Consider the following 22,036-nt stretch of genomic DNA (forward strand, 5'->3'; position numbering starts at 1 on the left):
TGTGTGTGTGTGCAGCCACTTCGCGCGCACAGCAAGATCCCACAAGCACAGCAATGGGACCAAGCTTAACCGGCTTTTATTGATGCCGGTTGAGAGATGAATACCGGCCCCAGGACACCGGGGAGAACTTCTCACCCTACTGGGTCTATTTTATAGGCCTGCGAAGAGTGTGTGTGTGTGTGTGTGTGAGATGCGTTCAGGAGAATTTCATTGATCGGTATGTCCTCGGTCCCAAGTAGAAAGGAGGCGTTGCTGGAATGAGGTGGGAGAATTGGACCAAGTGTCTGTGGGGGGAAGCACTTGGGCAAGAGCGATCATAACATCTAGACTCGTAATGCAGAAAAGCAGGGAACGATACAAGGTGGATGGTCTAGATTGGAAAAGGGCTCATTTCAACGTGATGAGAAGGGATCTAGTCAGGATAAAATGGAACCAAAGACCAACAGGAAAAGCTGTCTCGGAAAAATGGGTGACCTTCCAGGAAGAGATGCTGCGGGTACAGGCTCGGTACATTTCAACAAGGACGAAAGGGAAGGGGAACCAAAAGCAGGGCTCCTTGGGTGACGAGGGAGATAAAGAATATGATGAAACAAGAAAAAAATGATGCATGTCAGGTGAATTCTTCAAGTGAGAACCAGGCAATATACAATAAGTTGACAGGGGAGGTGAAGAGGAAAATAAGACTGGCAAAGAAAGAATATCAATGGATAGGGTGAGAATTGAGAGGCAGGAGGTTGGAAGGAAATAGACTTGCGGGGCGACAGGGATCAAGCAGGGGAGTGGGCTGATCGGATTGCTTCACACAGAACCAGCATGGAGAGGTCAGACAAAGGGGGTGGGGGCAGGGAGTGGCCTCGGTTCTATCTACATCCAAAAGACGGCACCTCCGACAGTGCGGCACTCCCTCAGCAGTGGCACTGGGAGCGCCGGCCTGGATTTTGTGCTCAAGTCCCTGGGGTGGGACCCGAAGCCACAACCTTCTGCCTTCAGGAGGCGAGAGAGCTACAAAGTGAGTCACGGGATGTGCAATGCAAGGAGATAGCTGGTCGAGCAACAGCAAAGGAAAGAAAGAAAAAAAAAAATCTCTTCTTAAATCATTGCGAAATTTTATTGTAATCTCACTGGTACAGCAAATCTTCAGATGTGATTGAACAGAACACATCAGAGAATCACAACCTCATGTCCCAGTTCAATTATGCTAAATCACTCCAGTGTCAAATAAATTGAGACAAATGAAAGGGGGACCGAAAGGAGCATGAGCTTTTTGGGGAGGTTCAGTTGGAGGAGGGGCAGTTTGAGCTGCCGTTTGCACGGATACCTTGCGGCAAAGTTTATTTTCAAGAGGGAAGGTGTTGTTGGCATGCACCATTCAGTCTCCAAGTTTGCCGTTTGTTTCAGAGAAAGCTTCACAACCTCAGGAACGTGTTACTGCCAACGTTCTGAAGTCTGGTCACTGCTGTTTTTTTGTAGGAAAACGCAGCAGCCCACGCGCCCCACTGCAAGTGGTACTCAAAAGCAGGGCGAGGGGGCCTCCAGCCAATGGCAGAGAGCCTTGCTTTGCTTGGCTTTGGTCAAATGGGAAAGCGCTGCTCATTGGTCCCGTGAAGCCCCTGGGTCGCAGAGGTCACGGGTGAGGTTTCTGGACTCTTGAGCCCACAGCCTCTGGGTGACCTGGTCCCGAAATTCCCTGGTTGGAGTGAGAAGGAAACGTGGGGGTTGCCAACCCCTCCAGGATTGCCCTGGCACCTCCAGCAATCGAGAGGTTAATCTCCGGGGTGAACAAAAACCCAGGCAGTTTTGGGGGCGGGGGGGGGTTGAAGGGAGTGGTCATGTGATAAAGCCTCCAGGACTAGGCCCAGCCAGAGCTGGCAACTGGAGAACTGTGCGTCCTGTTGAAAATCAAACACAAAGGAAACATTCATCTGCAGAGCAGGCCTGGCTGATGACGACTGTGAGACAAAAGGCCGCAGCAGGGGTTAGCAGTCGGTCAACGGGCCTGCTCTGGTTAGTTTGGTTAAATTTGCCTCATTAACCCGACGAGACGCAATTTTCTGGAACATTCCAGTCACCGGCTTCAAATCTGATCAACAACGCGCGTCTGGAACCGGGTGAATTCAAAGGTTGGCGACAGGCGGCTCCTTCAAGTTGCGGCCCGTCCCGGCGATTGGCCGATCTCTCTCCTCCCACAGGGTCACACCGTCGCACGAGCAGATCTTTTTCGGATTCTGGAAGAGTCCAGCGGAGCGAGCTATAATTCCGCAGGCCAAACTTGGTGGGGGGGTGGGGGGGGGGAAAGCAAGGATCTGAGATCAGGCACAGCATGTGTTACATACAGAGTAAAGCTCCCTCTACACTGTCCCCATCAAAAAACACACACACAGCCCCATATCCAGAACTGGAGAATAATGGGGGTAAACTGCAGGAATACATAATGAGGGCAGGTCTCATGGGCTATGCTCGTGCTCCCACCGCACCCCCACCCCCCCAAAAAAAAACAGGTTTAACATTTCGTCTGAAAGACGGCACCTGTGACAGTGCAGCACTCCCTCGGTACTGCACTGGGAGCGTCCGCCTGAACTATACGCTCAGCAACATAAGATGCATTTTTTATACAATTTCAAGCCTTATGAAGCATCTGCTAAGGTTCTGCATTTAAACCCGACTGTGTCCTCCCCTCGAAGCAGGATTGCAGGATCTTGTAGTACGGATGCACCCTCCCTCCTCCGTCCCACCTCGGCTCTCCCCTCGCTCTATAAAATGAGAGGGTAGTACAGTTCCCCTCACTTGGTCTATAGCTCGGCTCTCCGAGGGGCATCAAGCAGCCGAAGGCCTGGCATACGGTGCCCGTCGGCCGCCAGCCAGCCACCAGGGATGCCCGCCGCACGCGTGTCGGTCCGAGCTGGTTCGCCCGCTAACCTACCGGTCTCCAGAGTTGCCTGTAATCTGGGACAGTGGGTGGGCTCCTTTGCCCAAGTCGTCCTCGTTACTGTCAACCACCACCGACCGGCCTATGATGTCCCAGACCTGGGGAGGGAGGGACAAAGTTAGTGACATGCAGCTCGTTACAAAGCATCTCCCCTGGGTCAACACCCCAGTGCCTCTGGAGCCGGCCATCAAGCCCCCTTTACCATTCTGCCCTCCCACATACCTGCATGGTTCCACACCCAGTCTATTTGAATAGAGTCCAATTCACCTCTCGATGTGTGTGTGTGTGAGAGAGAAAGAAAGAGAGAGAGAGAGAGGGGGAAGAGATAAACGACCAATATCTCTTTCCTGATCAGTCTGCAGTGACTCCTGGAAAGAGTTTGCACGAACACTGGAGTGAAAATGAGAGCGAGAGTGTGCGCACGAGGGAGTAGCTGTTCAGAACAAAGTGAGACGCGGAAGCTATTAAAGGCAGTAAACGTGACAGTTTTACAGACGGTCCCTGTGATATGCTAGATTTAATTTAAAACTGGTGGATCTCACACCCATTAATCACACGGAGACAGAGGATGTGCTGTTTTATACAGGCTGGACTTTTGTACCCAGAAACAGCGTAACAATCTGAAGGAGGAGAATCTCCCCCCATCTGACTACTGACAAGGTGTTCTGGCTTTCTCCACATCCAGTGACCCTGAATTCACATCACAGAAACATTGAGTCCACGCTGGTTCTCTGCGGAGCAATCCGGGCAGCCCATTCTCCTGCTTGATCCCTGTCGCCCTGCTTTCCTGCATTACGAGTCTAGATGTTATGATCGCTCTTGCCCAAGTGCTTCCCCCACAGACACTTGGTCCAATTCTCCCATCTCATTCCAGCAACGCCTCCTTTCTACCTGGGACCGAGAACATACCGATCAATGAAGTTCTCCTGAACACATTTTAGAAATTCCTCCCCCTCCTCTCTCTTCAATATTATCCCAATCGATATTTGGGTAATTCAAGTCCCCCAATATCACCACTCTATAGTTCTTGCCTTCCCGAATCAGCACTGCCAACCCACCTCCTTTTTTCCCTTCTCTAACTTTTCGGCACGCTTTATTTCCTTGTATATTAAGAGCCCAGTCCTTTCCATTTGTAAGCCACGTTTCCATTATCGCCACTACATCATATTCCCACACGGCTATTTGTGCTTGTAACTCACCAGCCTCATTCACCACACTGTGTGCGTTTACACACATGTATTGTAACCCTGTCTTTGCATTTCTTGTGCTCCTTCTCAGCCCACTCCTATCTCGTACAGACTGGGAGGAGGATCTCCTCGTCGGTCTGCTCCTGGGCCTGGCCAAGGTGGCAATTCACAGGTCCAGGCTGCGGGCCGTCGGGGGGTCTGTCCACCCTGATTGCCTGCCCCTCTTCCGCGGTTACATTCACGCCTGGGTGTCCCCGGAGAAGGAGCATGCGGTGCCCGCCGGTACGCTTGAGGCCTTCCGCGACCGGTGGGCACCGCAGGGATTGGAGTGCATTGTTGACGCCGAGAATGGCATTTTAATTTGAGGTTTGTTTTATTTTTTCAATTTTAATAAAGTTATTTTGTAAAATGTATATCAGGGGGACCTGAGGAATAAAGGCCCCCTCGACATAAAATACATAAAAGGGGCCTGGGGTATAAAGGCCACCTTAAAAAAAAATGGGGTTAGATACAGAGTAAGGATCCCATAAAAATGACACAAAGTGTAGCGGAAATCTGGAATTCTCTTTCCCAACTGAAGTGTTCAAGATTGAGATCAATAGATTTTTATTGAGTAAAGGGTTTTTAAGGAATATGGAGCCAATCTGGGTCGGGTTAGAATACAGATCAGCCACTGAATGCACAGCAGGGTCGAGGGGCTGAATGGCCTCCTCCTGGACGTGCTTGCGGGCGGATAAGGATCCAACCGAGGACTTGGAATTATAAGAGTGAGAATCAACGCGGAATGGCTTTCATCAGATATCCGTTCGGAGTGGGGGAAAAAACCTGGATGAATTCCCCCCCTCACTACCCGAAGGCGGTGGGCAAGCCTACTTGTATCATTAAACCACCGTCCCAAATCCGATCCGCTCGGTCAGTAGGGGGCTGAAGCGTAAGGCGCAGTCGGAGACGGACAGGCAGCTAGCTCACTGATCTAATGTCACAGCCACTTGCAGGTAAAATTCGCAAAGCTGTCCTGAAACATGCGAAATCGACAGGCAGGAAATGACCCAGCTCAACCATCAAGCCCTGCCCTACGCTCGCCATTTGCGCAGCGTCAGGTCTAAACATTTCCTCCCTCCCGTTCCTCTCCCCACCCCCTCCCCTCCCCTCCCCTCGGCTCCGTCCTACTGCCATGCAATCTCCTGGAAGAGGCAAAGAACCAGAGGAAAACCCCAGGAACAATAAGGAGAACATTACTGGATCAAGTGTGACCTATACAGACACTTCCCTTCCGGAAGACACCATCTCTGGCTCCCTCGGAGAGTCAGCACGGATTTCAAAGTGCTCTCTTCTCGGGGAAACCATCCAACTTCCAGTCTATTGCTGCTCTTAAATAGTTTACACACATGTCCCTGGTCCTCTCTGATCTCTCAATGGACCCGCTACCCAGCATTTTAATTATTTTATCGACCTCGATTAGGTCATCTCCACGCTACTGTGAAGTAAACAGAAGGAGGTCATAACAAGATAAGAAATAGCAGCAGGAAGAGGCCATTCGGCCCATCAAGCCTGCTCCACCATTCAATACGACCATGGCTGATCCTTGGCCTCGACTCCACTCCAAGGCAAGTGCATCCTTCCTTAAAGATGGAGACCAAAACTGCGCACAGGGCTCCAGGTGTAGTCTCACCAAAGCCCTGTACAATTGTAGCAAGACTTACTGAAGTCATGTATTCCAATCGCCTTGCAATAAAGGCCAACATGGTTGGTTCTTAAGCATACCTGAGTAACTAAGTTCCTTTAAGCTAGGAATCGTTTTTGCAGCTTTTCTCGGGGCATTTTCCAAGACGACTTTCTTGTGTGTGGGGACCAAAATTGGGCCAGCACGCTAGATGTGGTCCAACCAATGAGACCGTGGGAGCTGCACCTGAGAGGGCCGACAGGGTTGAATGTCTCACCCGGAAGGGTGGCACTGCCGACACTGCAGCACTCCCTCAGTACTGGCACTGGGAGTGTCGGCCTGGATTTTGTGCTCAAGTCTCTGGAGTGGGGGTCAAACCCGCGACCTTCTGGCTCAGAGGTGAGTGTGCAATCGCTGTTAGCATTGTCCCTGAACCTTTGATGGGAGGGTTTCAGGAGGACCTCGGAGCGGACACTTCCCCACCACCACCCCTCCCCCCGCGACTGCCGCTGTCCTACCTTGAGACGGTCATCCTGGATTCGGAAGTTGGCCCTCCCATCTTCATTGGCTTGGATGTTTCCCAGGTCACCAACGTGCTGGAAGAGAGGCAACAATAAGGACACTTCGAGGGACAGGATTCCTCAAGGATTGGGAAACAGATGGAGAAAAGGTGAGGAAAAAAAAGTAGGCATTAAGCGATGCCAAGCTTGAGGTTGGAGGAGGAGGTGGACCTGGGAGGGGGCAATAGTTCCAGGCGTGGACAGCCCTGGGAGTGAGTGAGGTAGAGGAGAAAGAGCGATATGAGGGGGAAGGCAGAGCGTGAAGGATGGGGGATTTGAAGAAGCTCCGAGTGGGAAGGAGGGGATCAATACAGAAAACCTGCAGCAGACAGAAGAACCAACCAACACCTAATCAGTGGCTGCTGTGTAGACTGCAGCACTTCACACATAATGCACACATCAACACAGGAACCCTGAGGATGTACAATATAGTACGATGAAACTACACACCAACTCATCTCCTGTCCAAAGGTCATCTGTGTAGAGTGAGATGAAGGACAGGTAACCCCAGGTACAGTACGGGGGTTAGATACAGAGTAAAGCTCCCTCTACACTGCCCCCATCAAACACTCCCAGGACAGGTACAGTACGGGGGTTAGATACAGAGTAAAGCTCCCTCTACACTGTCCCCATCAAACACTCCCAGGACAGGTACAGTACGGGGGTTAGATACAGAGTAAAGCTCCCTCTACACTGTCCCCATCAAACACTCCCAGGACAGGTACAGCACGGGGGTTAGATACAGAGTAAAGCTCCCTCTACACTGTCCACATCAAACACTCCCAGGACAGGTACAGCACGGGGTTAGATACAGAGTAAAGCTCCCTCTACACTGTCCCCCATCAAACACTCCCAGGACAGGTACAGCACGGGGGTTAGATACAGAGTAAAGCTCCCTCTACACTGTCCCCCATCAAACACTCCCAGGACAGGTACAGCACGGGGTTAGATACAGAGTAAAGCTCCCTCTACACTGTCCCCATCAAACACTCCCAGGACAGGTACAGCACGGGGTTAGATACCCACCTGAATAATGCGTTTGGGATCCAACTGGAGAGTGATACTTTCCTGTATCTTATACCTGCCGTCCAACTGCCTTTCTGAGTGAGATTACCGAATTGGAAGGTATTTATTTTGTGGGGAGATCCGATCCTCTGTGACATGGGAAGAGATTGCCCCCAATTATTTATAGCCTCCTGGGCTCCCTGTTGAGGAGAACTGTTGAAACATCCCTCGGACATACTGTGCGAGTCACCCTCACTGCAACTCCCTGGGTGGGCACGGAGCAACACAGACCTCACTTACCCGGTCTACATCCTGCGGACCGCCGTGCCTGTTTTTTCCTGGATTGTAGTGGTTGCCACAGCTGTGGAGGAATCACATGCAAACATTAATCTGCAGCGAGGATGTCACAAAGGGTGGCTCAACGGTTACGTCCCTTGCCTCTGATTCACGAAGGCCGTGGGTTCGAATCCCACTCCCACTCGCTTCCGGGCTGGCGCTCCCAGTGCCGCACTGTCGGAGGTGCCGTCTTTTGGACGAGACTAAAACCGAGGCCCCGTTTTCCTTCTCAAGGACGTAAAAGATCCCTTTGGAAGGAGAGCCCCTCCCCGGAGTTCTGGCCAATATTTATTCCTCAACTAACAACACTTAAATGAAAAAAAAACCCAGATGATCTGGTCACTGCAGTTTATGGGATCTTGCTGTGTACAGTTTGGCCGCTGCCAGTGGGATAACTGGCTTGTGCACAACGGTGCCACTTTCCAAAACCATTCTGGAACTGGAGATATGTCGCCAATGAAAGGAGCCACAAAACTGTTGGATTGTCCTAAAAAAATACCCGACCGGCCCCAGCCTGTATGTGACTCCCGTCACACGCCAATGTGGTTGACTCTGAAACGGTTGAGCAAGCAGCTCAGTTGTCTCCAACCACTTAACAGCACTTTCGACTCACGGGCTGTAGCGGTTCAAGCAGGTAGCTTCCCCACCTCAAGGGGCAATTATTGGATGGGCAACAAATGCTGGGCCTTGCCAGCAGTGCTTGTATCCTAAGAACGAGCGAAGAAGAAAATTGGGTTTGGTTGTGATTCCTACCGTGGCCAAATAGCCAGCCGGTGTCAAGTGCCCAGACTTGGGAATCAGATGGCGCAGCAAAAGTCGGGAACCGGGGACGGGAGAAAAAAGCTGGGCCCCCAACTTTGCTGCCCGTCACCTGTGGAATCCACCTCAGTATCTCCCTCACACACATTCACGGGCGACACACTACCTGAAGCAGGAACTGCTCAGGTCCCCAAACTCATGCACATGTAAACCGTGCAGGCCTGGTCTCAGACCGTCGATTGTCCCTTCGATGACACACTGCTTCTCTGACAGCTGCAGGAACCGCACTGCGCCCTTGATGTCACCCTCTGGGCCCAGCATCGCCACAGCAGCACCCAGGTCCTCTATGGAGAAATGGCACAAGGGCACAGGTTAGATACAGAGTAAAGCTCCCTCTACACTGTCCCATCAAACACTCCCAGGACAGGTACAGCATGGGGGTTAGATACAGAGTAAAGCTCCCTCTACACTGTCCCATCATAAACTCCCAGTGCAGGTACAGCATGGGGGTTAGATACAGAGTAAAACTCCCTCTACACTGTCCCATCATAAACTCCCAGTGCAGGTACAGCATGGGGGTTAGATACAGAGTAAAACTCCCTCTACACTGTCCCATCATAAACTCCCAGGGCAGGTACAGCACGGGTTACATACAGAATAAAGCTCCCTCTGCACTGTCCCATCATAAACTCCCAGGGCAGGTACAGCATGGGTTACATATAGAGAAAAGCTCCCTCAAAAAAAACAAAAAAAAAAACGGGGTTAGATACAGAGTAAAGCTCCCTCCACACTGTCCCCATCAAACACTCACAGGACAGGTACAGCACGGGGGTTAGATACAGAGTAAAGCTCCCTCTACACTGTCCCCATCAAACACTCCCCAGGACAGGTACAGCACGGGGGTTGGCTGGCCGGGAGGAGGATCTCCTCGTCGGTCTGCTCCTGGGCCTGGCCAAGGTGGCAATTCACAGGTCCAGGTTGCGGGCCGTCGGGAGGTCCGTCCTCCCCGATTGCCTGCCCCTCTTCCGCGGTTACGTTCGCGCCCGGGTGGCCGTGGAGAAGGAGCATGCGGTGTCCGCCGGTACGTTTGAGGCTTTCCGCGACCGGTGGGCACCGCAGGGACTGGAGTGCATCGTCGACGCCGAGAATGGCATTTTAATTTGAGTTTTTTGTTTATTTATCTGGTTTTAATAAAGTTATTTTAAAACTGTAAATATGTACATAAAGGGGGCCTGAGGAATAAAGGCCCTCTCGATGTGAAAAATATAAAAGGGGCCTGGGGTATAAAGGCCACCTTTAAAAAAAAAACGGGGTTTAGAAAAAAAAACGGGGGTTGGCTGCTGTCTAATTGGGGTGTTGACTGCTGATTGCAGCAACGAGCCTCAGCTGAGAGTGCTGGTGGCAGTTGGAGGTTGCTGAGGTGGAGAGAGGAGCTGGACTGAGCAAGGGAAAGCAGTTACAACCAAGCAGAGGGAAAGCTTCAACAACAATCACCATTAAAGAGAAGAGAGAGATATTTTTTGTTGGAAACAAGGCTTTGTCTGGAGGTGGGGGCTGAACACCAGTAATTTGCTTTACTTTGGACTGTTGTGGGACGAACAAGTGGCCGGAACAACAAGGGGTGGGGCTGCCAATTCAGCAGGAATCTGTGCTGCTGCACAAGCACACAGGAAAGCTCCCTCCCCACCCCAATTGCCAAGCCTGGGTCAGCTGAAGCTGCCCGGCTAAAGAGACGGAAGGGGATAGATAGTGCCTGGGCAGCTTCAGCTGACTCAGGTGAAGATACCTCCCTCAACCAGAAGATCGGAAGACCAAGTGCAAAGACTGTTTTAAGTGTACTGTGAGCACCACCTCCAGAAAGCAAGTCATCCCTTACCACATGTCTTTACCTCTCCTCTATTCCCTCAGCCTCTCCACTAACCTGTTGTTTGTTTTTTTTTTAATACATATCCAATATCTTTTGTGAATCTTTTGTTATTCGGTTTGCAAGCCCACAATTTGGGGTGGGTTTAGCTCTTGGATCCATGGCAAGCCCTTCAACCCCGGTGGCCGGGCCCTCTACAACCTATGCAGCTGCAGCCTCTGTGGCTGCCCACGTGGCCCCGTCACCCTTTAAATTGCTAACATCCAGCCATGGGGTGAAGAGCTATCCCCACCCCAACATGTCTATTGAGGCCTGCGTAAAGGCAATGGCCGAGGTTGTCGGCCCCTCGGCCATTGTTGCGGCCTCAAAGATGTATGGGAAGGCTGTGTTCTTTTTGAGGACCGAGCGGGTGGTGTCCCTGGCCCTGAGTAAAGGGATCACTGTGTGTGGGGGGGGTGGGGGACCTTCCTGCTGGTGGACCCTCTGGGGGCCACTGTGCAGCGGATAATGCTATCAAACGTCCCACCCTTCATTCCCAGTGAGCTCCTCCTCCCCCATCTGCACCATCTGGGGGAGGTGAGGTCGGGGATCACCCCAATCCCGCTCGGTCTTCGGGAGCACAGCCTCCAACATGTCTACTCCTTCCGCCGCCAGTTATTTATGCAGCTGGCGCGGGAGGACACGGCAGGCCAATTTAATGTGGAGTTCCAGGGGACGGCCTACCGTGTCTTCTGGACCTCAGGCGGGGCGCGGTGCCACGTCTGCAAGGGGGTGGGGCATGTTCGCAAGAACTGCCCCAACCTCCCGGCCGCCAGCTCCACCTCGGCGGCCCAGGTTGATGCCGCTGCACCTCCTCCCACTACCCCCACACATCCTACAGACACAGCTCAGTCGGTTCCGGAGGCTGTGGTTTTCACAGCCTCCAGCGGGGAGGGGAGTGCCCGTCCGAGTGGAAGGAAGACGCGGGGAAAAATAAACACTGAGAGGCGCGTCCCCTGGACACCATGACACAACCCGAGCCTGAGCTCAGCCCAAGGCCCGTTCTCACGGAATCCACCTGTCCCAGGGCTGGGCTCAGGCCCAGAGTAATGAAAAAGAAGGAGGGTGCGGAGGCCTCTGATGACATGGAGGTCTCTATGCCTCCGTGCCCTAGTGGGAAAAAAGAGGAGAAGGCACCCCTCCACTGAGGTAACGAGGGGCCCTGAGGTGCAGGGCCCATCTGTTGGAGGGGAGCTGTCTCCTGGTTCAGGTCCCCAGGTTCCCCCTACCGCCACCACCAAGGCTACAAAGTCTGGGCAGGAGCACCCTATTCCTCAGGATGGAGGGGAGGGGAAGACACCTGTACATGCAGCCCCTCTGGGGGAAGCCAGTGGAGCCCTGCTTGTGGTGGGGAAGCCTGGGGACGCCTCCCATTCTGCCACTGGGTCGGGTGCCCTGAGTGGAGGGGAGGGCGAGGCCCCAGATGGTCGGCCCTCCCAGCCAGAATCCACTCACAACCAGGAAACACCCGACCCGGTTATAACCGAGAATGCTGCCCCATCTGCTGGGCCTGTGGGTGCTGGCGGAGCGGGAGATGGCCTCCTCTCTCCGCCTCCAGTCTTGGCTCCGGCTGGATTTCCGGAGTCGGGCACTTCTGTCTCCCCTGGGCCGCTCATTGGCCTGGGGACGGAGGTGGAGTGGGGTCCTGAACCGCTGGCGCCCACAGGCTCTAGTTTCACAGCAGAACCCAGAGAGGACTCCTCCGCCATCGATCCTGGGGGTGGGATCGTGACGAAGGCGGGACCAGCTGGCGCGGTCGGGAGTCCGCCCCACAGTGTGCGGTGGGCGTGTCGGCCGCTGGCAGTGACGACCCGGAGGAGGATGGGGATTCGGTGTGGGGCACGGAGGGTGATCTTGATTCCATCGCCAGTGGGGTGGTGGAGTCCCTCGTGCCTCCCGAGTCACCTCTAATCCCCACGGCGGAACTCCGGGATTTCCTCACGGCTTGCAGGGGTTGCCGCGATAAAGTTCAGCTGGCCGTCGGCCGTTGGTCGAATCTGGCGCTGATCATTCAGTCCGTCCGTGCCACCCTCAAGAAAGTGGGCAAGGGTGGGGGCGTGAAACTGGTTGAGAGGCGCCGTTTTAATGTGTTCCTCAATGGGTTGCTGGGGGAGTGGAGGGCCAGGTGCACTTCCACTCCCTCCTCACAGTGAGGTGTTGGTGACGGTTTTAAGTACCTTTGACAAGAAGATAACCATAGCCAGCCTCAACATCAACGGCAGCAGAGGGGCTCACCGCAGATTTCACAATCTCTCAGTCCTTAGGGAAGGGAGATACGCGGTGAGCTTTCTGCAGGAAACCCACACCGGTCCGGGAGACGAAGCCACCTGGCTCCTGGAGTGGCAGGGTGGGGTCTACATGAGTCACCTCACCGCTATTTCTAGTGGGGTGGCTATCTTGTTGGCCCCGACTTTTCAGCCGGAGATCTTGGGGGTCAAGGAGCTAGTGCCGGGCCGCTTGCTCCACCTCGCCGTTCACCTGGGTAGCGTGCCGCTCCACTTTGTGAACGTGTACGCGCCCAGGCCCGGCGCTTTGCAAGCGCGCTTCTTTGAAGAAGTGTCCACTCTCTTGAGCTCCATCGATAGCGGCGAGTGCATCATCCTCGGGGGGGATTTTAACTGCACCCTCGAGGTGGGGGAATCGCTCCGGACCCCAGCACGGCCAAGCGTCGGTGGAGAAGTTGAGGGAACTGATCAGCTCCCTTAACTTGGTGGACGTCTGGCGGAATCTCCATCCCGACTCCAGCGACTTCACGTGGAGGTCTGGAGGAGGAGGTCCGCAAATCGACCGCCTCTACTTTTCACAGGCATACGTCTCCCGCGTCTCGGCGGCCTCCATGCGGCTGGTGCCGTGCTCGGACCACCGCCTGGTGTGGGTGGAGTTCACTTTGCTCCGCACGCGGGCGGGGTCCGCGTACTGGCACTTTTACAACTGGCTGCTGGAGGACGAGCGATTTCGGGACTCGTTCTGTCGATTCTGGGCCGACTGGAGAAGGAAGCAGGGGGGCTTCCCCTCCTTGAGGCTATGGTGGGATGTGGGCAAGATTCACATCCGCCTCTTCTGTCAGGAGTACGCGAAGGGGTCGACCAAGAGGCGGGAAGCCGAGATCGGGCGCCTTGAGAGGGAGGTGCTCGACTTGGAATCCCGCCTCGGTCATGCCGTTGCGGACCCGGCTCTGTGGCAGGCGTACAAAGAGAAGAAGGGCGCGCTGAGGGACCTGCAGCTCATAGGGTCCCGAGGCGCGTACGTGAGGTCGCGGATCCAGATCCTGGAAGATTTGGACCGCGCCTCACCCTTCTTCTACTCGCTGGAAAAATGGCGGGGGGTCCGTAAGCAGCTCGACGAGCTGCTGGCCGACAACGGATCCTCCATCACGGATCCGGAGGGAATGGGCCTCCTGGTCCGTACTTATTACAGTGCGTTGTTCTCTCCGGATCCGTCCAGCGAGGATGCGCGCAGAGTTTTGTGGGAGGACCTGCCGCAGGTCAGCCCGGAGGGCGCCGACGGATTGGAGGCTCCGCTCACGTTGGCGGAGCTGACTGGCGCCCTCCACCAGCTCTCGAGGGGCAAATCCCCAGGGCTGGATGGGTTGACCGTGGAGTTCCTCAGGGCGTTCTGGGACGTCCTGGGGGACGATTACGCGCGGGTCCTGGGGGAAAGCCTGGCGACCGGAGAGATGCCCCTCTCGTGGCGCAGAGCGGTCATCGTCCTGCTGCCGAAGAGGGGCGATCTCCGCCTGCTTAAAAACTGGCGTCCGGTCTCCCTCCTCAGCACGGATTATAAGATCTTTGCCCGGGCTATGTCTACCCGCCTGGGCTCCGTGCTGGCCCACATGATCCACCCCGACCAGTCCTACACGGTCCCGGGCCAGTCCATCCAGGACAACATCCACCTGGTCCGGGACCTGATCCATCTTTCCCAGAGGACTGGTCAGTCGGTCGCCTTTCTCTCCCTCGATCAGGAGAAGGCGTTCGACAGGGTGAATCACAAATATCTTTTCGGGACTCTGCGCGCTTTCGGACTCGGGCCGCATTTTGTGGCCCGGGTCCGACTTTTATACGCCGCCGCAGAGTGTCTAGTCAAAGTTAACGGGTCCTTGACGGCGCCCCTTCGCTTTGGGAGAGGAGTGCGTCAGGGGTGCCCCATGTCCGGCCAATTGTACACCATCTGCGTGGAGCCCTTCCTGTGACTGCTTCGCAGGAGGTTGACGGGATTGGCTCTGTGCGAGCCGGCCATGCGGGTCGTCCTCTCGGCTTACGCCGACGACGTGCTCCTCGCGGTCACAGTTCCCGTTGACTTGTGGAGGATGCGCGACTGCCAGCAGACCTTTTCTGCCGCGTCCTCCGCGAGGATCAATTGGGAGAAATGTTCCGGACTCCTGGTGGGTCAGTGGCGGGTGGACTCCCTGCCGGAGGAGGTGACACTTTTTGCGTGGAGCACCACGCACCTCCTCTATCTGGGAGTCCACTTTAGCCCCGCTGAGGAAGCCTGGCCGGCAAATGCCAGGAGTTGGAGGCGAAAGTCACCGCTCGGCTGGGGCGCTAAACAGGACTGCTCCGAGTGCTTTCCTACAGGGGCCGAGCGTTGGTCATAAACCAACTGGTGGCCTCCATGTTGTGGTACCGGTTGGTCACTTTGGCCCCGCCCCCTGTATTTGCCACCAAGATCCAGAAGAAACTCGTTGATTTCTTCTGGGGCAAGAGGAAACACTGGGTCTCTGCCGCGGTTCTGAGTCTCCCGATTGAGGAGGGTGGCCAGTCGCTGGTGTGCGTCCGCACCAGGCTGCGACTCTCCGCCTTCGGACCCTGCAGAGATACCTGTACGTCGAGTGTCCTCCCAGATGGTGTGTGCTGGCGACGTATTTTTTCCGCCAGTGTCACTGCCTTCAAGACGACACGCAGCTCCCGGTGGAGTCCGTTAGCCGCGCTTCTCTGAGGGAGTTGCCTGTCTTTTACCGGGATCTATTCCGAGTCTGGAACATGGTCGTCTCCAGTCAGGGTGCTCCCCTGCCGGCGGAGGAGAGCGCCTCAGCTGCCCGTGCGGCCGAATCTGGGGACCGTCCGGCGGGCGGAGGAGTAGCCGAAACCCCCGGTTGCCCCTCACTGCGGGTGGCGAGGGGGCTCGGGAGTGCGGAGCGATCCCGGCTGAGCTGACTCCCGCTCGGCCGGAACTGCTCATCGGACCCAGGCCCCGAAACCCTCTTCGGGAGCCGGTCCCGCACAACCCGAGCCGCCTCTCGGAAATGCCCTCCGTGCCATTCCAGTTGATGCGGAGGGGTTTCCTGTACGGGCTGCTCCTGCACACTCTCCACTTCCTCGCCCTCGTCAGCCAGCCGGACACGCCCTGGCGGCCCGCGTTGCCATCTGGCGGCAAGGGGAAACCCCGATGGAGGTCTCTCTGCACGGGAGTCTTCCCCCTTTACATCGGGGACTTGGGATGGAGGGTGCTGCACAGAGCAGTCCCGTGCAATAGACTTTTAAGTAGGTTCATGGACTCCCAGGCCACCTGTACTTTCTGCGGCCTGGACGAGTCCGTGTTCCACATTTATACGGAGTGTGCGAGGTTGCAGCCCCTCTTTGAGTATCTGAAGGGGCTGCTCCTCAAATTCTGGCTGCACTTCAGTCCCACGCTCCTGATCTTTGGGCACCCGGTGCGGAGGGGCTCGGGCCGGGAGGAGGATCTCCTCGTCGGTCTGCTCCTGGGCCTGGCCAAGGTGGCAATTCACAGGTCCAGGTTGCGGGCCGTCGGGGGGTCCGTCCTCCCCGATTGCCTGCCCCTCTTCCGCGGTTACGTTCGCGCCCGGGTGTCCCTGGAGAGGGAGCACGCGGTGTCCGCCGGTACGCTTGAGGCCTTCCGCGACCGGTGGGCACCGCAGGGACTGGAGTGCATCGTCGACGCCGAGAATGGCATTTTAATTTGAGTTTTTTGTTGATTTATCTGGTTTTAATAAAGTTATTTTAAAAATATAAGTGTGTATATAAAGGGGGCCTGAGGAATAAAGGCCCCCTTGATAAAAAAAAAACGGGGGTTAGATGCAGAGTAAAGCTCCCTCCGCACTGTCCCCATCGAACACTCCCAGGGTGTCCTCAACCCATAGCCCAGGACTCTAACAACATCTGGTCATTCTACTTACCGAGAGTGGTCGGGCCCATTCCTTTCAGCACAGCCCGTCTCCCCGTGCTCTCTATCAGTGCCTGCACTTCCCCAGACGTCAACGTAGTGTCGATCAGAACCTGCTCCGTGCTCACATTAATATCCACCGAGTGGATTCCTGTAAGGAATCAGAGGTCAGTCATTAACAGTACAGCTGCTGCACCATCAGTATCCTTCCCCCATGGCACAGACCATCCTAACAACTGAAGGGGGGGGATCTCACAGTTATTAGTATATCTCTTGTCTCCCACAAACCCCCCCCACACACCATGGCCGGTGATTGGCGCCTGCTATGTTCCGCCTTGTGCCAGAAAAGGGAATTTTGAACAATAATTTGGAGGGACACAATCTCAGGGTAGAACCTACCGTTAACCCCCTTCAGGGTATTTCGGATCGCATTGGCACAACTCTCACAACTCATCTGCACCGCAAACTCCAGCTGAAAACAACAACAATTTGCATTTAATTAGCACCTTCAATGTAGTAAAGCATCTCAAAGCTCTTCACAGGGGCATTATCAGACAAAAACGCCGCACCGAGCTGCATAATGAAATATTAGAAGCGACCCAAAGCTGGCTCAAAGAGGCAGGTCTTTAGGAGCGTCTTAAAGGAGGAGAGAGAGAGAGAGGCGGAGCGGTTTAGGGAGGGAATTCCAGAGTTTAGGGCCCCCCAGGGCAGCTGAAGGCACGGCCGCCAATGGTGGAGCGATGGGAGTCGGGGGATGGACAAGAGGGCGGAAATGGAGGAGCGCAGAGATCTCGGAGGGTTGTAGGGGCTGGAGGAGGTTACAGAGATGGGAGGGTTGTGGAGTCTGGAGGAGGTTACAGAGATAGGGAGGGTTGTGGAGTCTGGAGGAGGTTACAGAGATAGGGAGGGTTGTGGAGTCTGGAGGAGGTTACAGAGATAGGGAGGGTTGTGGAGTCTGGAGGAGGTTACAGAGATAGGGAGGGTTGTGGAGTCTGGAGGAGGTTACAGAGATAGGGAGGGTTGTAGAGTCTGGAGGAGGTTACAGAGATAGGGAGGGGCGAGGCCATAGAGGGATTGAAAAACAAGGAAGAGAATTCTAAAATTAACAGGGGGTGGTGGATGAATGGGACTTGCTGCGAGTTAGGTTTACGGATGGCGGAAAATGGGAAGCCGGTCAGAGGTGACAAAGTCCTGGATGAGCCGAGGCAGGGGCGGACACGAGCGATGTCACAGAGATGGAAGTTGGCGATCTTGGTGACGGAGGGGATACAGGGGGATTCGGAAGCTCATCTCAGGGTTAAATAGGACGCCGGGGGTTTGAACCAGACCGTTCAGTTTTGAGAGAATGGCCAGGCAGAACAGGGTACGTGGTGGGGAGCGAAGACACGCACCCTTCAAATACTGCCACACGCTGCGTCAACATTATAACGGCAAGTCAAACGAACAGGTCTACATACAGCTCTCCAATGTTTTTCTTTATCATCTCTCTCCCTTCCAAGGTGGCTCTCACTGGGGGGTCCCGCTTCCACGAATGACCTCCAATTAGCCATTCTCAATGTGTGAACTGGTGGGCTGTTCAACTGTGTAGGGCATCACACAATGGCAATCTGCCCAACTGTACACGTGCAGGTATTCTCCAGCAGGAGTCACCGACTTATGACCCGGAGCAGGAACTCACTGCTTTTCCTGCTCCCAGGAGGGTCGGTGTTCAGAGGAAACACATTAAAGATACGTGGCGAAAGAACTGGAGCAAGGTGATGAGGAGAATTTAAACAAATATATATAAACAGTGTGAGTTATTACAATCTGGAACACACAGCCTTAGAAACCAATGGAAGCAAAACTCAGCAGTAACTTTCAGAAGGAAATTGGAGAAATAATTGGAGGGAAATCTTCTGTCGGGCTGAGTAGAACAAGCGGGGGCTGATGTTTAGCGGGACAAATCACAGAGCTCTTTCAAAGAGCCAGCACAGGCAGGATGGGCCGAATGGTCTCCCTTTATGCCGTACAATTCTACATGGGTGTTGATGGAATGCTCTTGGTGATCGATCGGGCCCTTCCTGCTCCCCCCACCCCAACAAAAACCGTCCGCTACAGATTTGTTGATGCCTTTCATGGTTGATCAGCCGATGTGGTCACCCGGGCTGAAATTAGCCAACTCGGTACCATCACGTGACCTTCTAGCCCTGACGAAAAGGACTTCGGAGAGCAGACGGCTCCAGATACAGTCATAACAGAGCGGTACTGCGTCCCAAGGCTAGTAAGGCGATGAGAAAGACAGAACTTGCATTTATATAGCACCTATCACCACCTCGGGACGCCCCAAAGCGCTTTACAGCGAATGAAGTACTTCTGAAGCGCAGTCACCGTTGTAAAGTAGGAAACACGGCAGCCGACTTGCGCACAGCAGGATCCCACAAACAGCAAAGTGATAATGACCCAGATCATTTTTGTTTTCTTTTTTCGCGATGGTGATTGAGGATAAATGTTGGTCCCAGGACACCAGGGAGAAACTGCCCCGCTCTTAGCGGCAGTGGGCTGTTTAGCACCCCGCCCGCAGGGAGAGCTACGTCTGAACCGAAAGATGGCACCTCCGACAGTGCAGCACCTGCACCTGGGGAGTGTCGTCCTGGATTACGTACGTACGCAAGTTTCTTATCGTGGTCCAGCTGTACGGGTCTGTTTGTACCCTGTGCGAGCCTTGTGCAAACTATGACTCAGCACAATCTCTGCAACATTTTTCTTTAAAAAAAAAACGTAATTTTCCTGAAAGCACCCCCCGCCCCCGGAAAACACACAAGAGAGGGGCGGCAGATAAAGCGGGGGAAGAGGCTTTAAACGGTTTGCCCCTCCACCAAACCAGGAAGGTAACAACAAACCCAAAGGAAATAATGAAACAGGCGGCAGACTGCGTCAAAAACAGGCAAAGGGCAAGAAAGGGATGCAGCCGACATGCTGTGGCGAGGCAAACACTGAATAGGAGAATAATTGGGGTTTTCCTCTTTTGCAAGCATTTGTCAGCGACAAATATTGCTTATCCCTGGACATATTCATACCTTACTGCTATCTGAGCTGCTGGTTGCTGCCATGTTGAATGTTACACTTGAACTTCCCCCTCTGACCTGGTAGTAAATCCTTTCCAGCTGTTGTCTCTCAGCTAATTTGTTTGAAGAATCTCTTAACTCAACATTCTTAAAGCAACATTGACCTGCAAGACATTTCATGTCTCCCCGGGCACCTCTATTGCTGAAAGACAGCGATATAACATGTTTGAAGTGCTTTTATTCTGTTAGGGCAAGATTTAACGTTAGTTTATATGTAAGGGAACAGGTTGAGACTTTTTTTTATGCAAAGGGTAAAAATTTAAACTTAGCACCTTCCGCGTCCTCGGGTGCCTCACTGATAATTAAGTACTTCTGAAGTGTGCTCACTGTTGTAAATGTATGAGACACAGAGCAGCCAATTTGCACACAGCAAGATCCCACATGCGAAAATGAGCTGGTAATCAGTTCTTATTGATGCTGGTTGAGGAATACATTTTGACTCAGGACGTTGGGGAGAACTCCCCTGCTCTTCTTCGGAATAGTGCCATGGGATTCTTGACATCCACCTGAGAGGGTAGACGGGGGCCTCAGTTTAATGTCTCATCACTCAGTGCTGCACTGGGAGTACCAGCCTGGATTATGTGTGTAAATCTCTGGAGTGGGACTGGAGTCCACCAGCTTCTGACACTGAGTGCTCCCACTGAGCCACGATTGGTGTTATGTTCTACAATGGCCCATCAGGTTATTGCCAGAGATTTTCCTTTTCAAAAGCCATTTTGTCTAATCTCCCATACCCTTTAATATCCCACCCAGTCTAATCCCACTCTCCCCCTCACTCCCCGTAACCTTTCATATCCCACCCAGTCTAATCCCACTCTGCCCCTCACTCCCCATACCCTTTCATATCCCACCCAGTCTAATCCCACTCTCCCCCTCACTCCCCGCACCCTTTAATATCCCACCCAGTCTAATCCCACTCTCCCCCTCACTCCCTGCACACTTTAATATCCCACCCAGTCTAAACCCGCTCTCCAGCTCACTCCCCACACCCTTTAATATCCCACCCAGTCTAATCACACTCTCCTCCTCACTCCCCGCACCCTTTAATATCCCACCCAGTCTAATCCCACTCTCCCCCTCACTCCCCACACCCTTTCATATCCCACCCAGTCTAATCCCACTCTGCCCCTCACTCCCCATACCCTTTCATATCCCACCCAGTCTAAACCCGCTCTCCAGCTCACTCCCCACACCCTTTAATATCCCACCCAGTCTAATCCCACTCTCCCCCTCAATCCCCTCACCCTTTAATATCCCACCCAGTCTAATCACTCTCCAGCTCACTCCCCACACCCTTTAATATCCCACCCAGTCTAATCCTACTCTCCCTCTCATTCCCCACGCCCTTTAATATCCCACCCAGTCTAATCCCACTCTCCTTCTCACACCCTTTAATATCCCACCCAGTCTAATCCCACTCTCCAGCTCACTCCCCGCACACTTTCATATCCCACCCAGTCTAATCCCACTCTCCCCCTCACCCTTTAATATCCCACCCAGTCTAATCCCACTCTCCCCTCACCCTTTAATATCCCACCCAGTCTAATCCCATTCTCCCCCTCAATCCCTGCACCCTTTAATATCCCACCCAGTCTAATCCCACTCTCCAGCTCATTCCCCGCACCCTTTCATATCCCACCCAGTCTAATCCCACTCTCCCCCTTTAATATCCCACCCAGTCTAATCCCACTCTCCCCCTCAATCCCTGCACCCTTTAATATCCCACCCAGTCTAATCCCACTCTCCAGCTCACTCCCCGCACCCTTTCATATCCCACCCAGTCTAATCCCACTCTCCCCCTCATCCTTTAGCATCCCACCCAGTCTAATCCCAATCTATCCCATATATTTTAATATCCCAAGTCTAATCCTACTCTATCCCCATATATTTTAATATCCCAAATTCAATCCCTCTCCCACCTCATACCCTTTAATATCCCACAAAATCTAATCCCACTCTCCCGTTCACTTTCCAAACCCTTTAAAGCCCACCCAACCTAATCCTACTCACTCCCTGTAACATTTAATATCCCATTTTATCTACTCTCACTCTCTGCCTTTACTCTTAGATTTGTGTCATGCTGACTTCCTCTAACACTTTCTGCCATCATACTTGGGCTGAGAGCATTGCTATTGTAAAAGTTATCCTCACTCAGAAAAGTCCCTCGACAGATTTATTAGCGTACATGTATATATATTTTAAAATTGGTCTCCTGTGGCAACGGACACAGGAATCAAAGAAAATAGGAGGTAACTATCGCTATGGGAAAGTGGTAATGACACTGAACTAATTCATGGCCCAGTTTAATGCTCTGGGGACACGAGTTCAAATCCCACCACGGTAGATGGCAAAATTTGAATGAATAAATCTGGAATTTAAAAAGCTAGTCTAATGATGACCATGAAATCATTGTTGTTAATGCCCTTTAGAGAGGGAAGTCTGCTGTCGTCTTTACCTGTGACTCCAGCAATGT

At 53.6% G+C, this 22,036-nt stretch overlaps 1 protein-coding gene across 4 annotated transcripts; it reads right to left on the reverse strand.

Moving 5' to 3' along the window:
• Window positions 1-1,086: 1,086 nt before the first annotated feature.
• LOC137356023 (copper chaperone for superoxide dismutase-like) lies at window positions 1,087-19,577 on the reverse strand. 4 transcript variants are annotated; one of them, XM_068021729.1, is made up of 8 exons: window positions 19,516-19,577; window positions 16,859-16,931; window positions 16,473-16,610; window positions 8,603-8,780; window positions 7,642-7,702; window positions 6,295-6,372; window positions 2,921-3,024; window positions 1,087-2,268 (listed from the first exon to the last, which is right to left on the reverse strand). In XM_068021729.1, exons 1-8 carry the CDS (start codon window positions 19,546-19,548, stop codon window positions 2,115-2,117), a joined length of 819 nt encoding a protein of 272 aa, XP_067877830.1. In that variant the 5' UTR covers window positions 19,549-19,577; the 3' UTR covers window positions 1,087-2,114. The 4 variants fall into 4 exon arrangements, with proteins under 4 accessions (XP_067877830.1, XP_067877829.1, XP_067877831.1 ...); XM_068021728.1 differs by lacking the exon at window positions 19,516-19,577 and adding an exon at window positions 17,917-19,482; XM_068021730.1 differs by lacking the exon at window positions 19,516-19,577 and adding an exon at window positions 17,851-17,871.
• Between the last annotated feature and the right edge of the window lie 2,459 nt (window positions 19,578-22,036).

Source organism: Heterodontus francisci, chromosome 44 (genome assembly GCF_036365525.1).
Source record: "Heterodontus francisci isolate sHetFra1 chromosome 44, sHetFra1.hap1, whole genome shotgun sequence".
Classification (NCBI taxonomy): Eukaryota; Metazoa; Chordata; class Chondrichthyes; order Heterodontiformes; family Heterodontidae; genus Heterodontus; species Heterodontus francisci.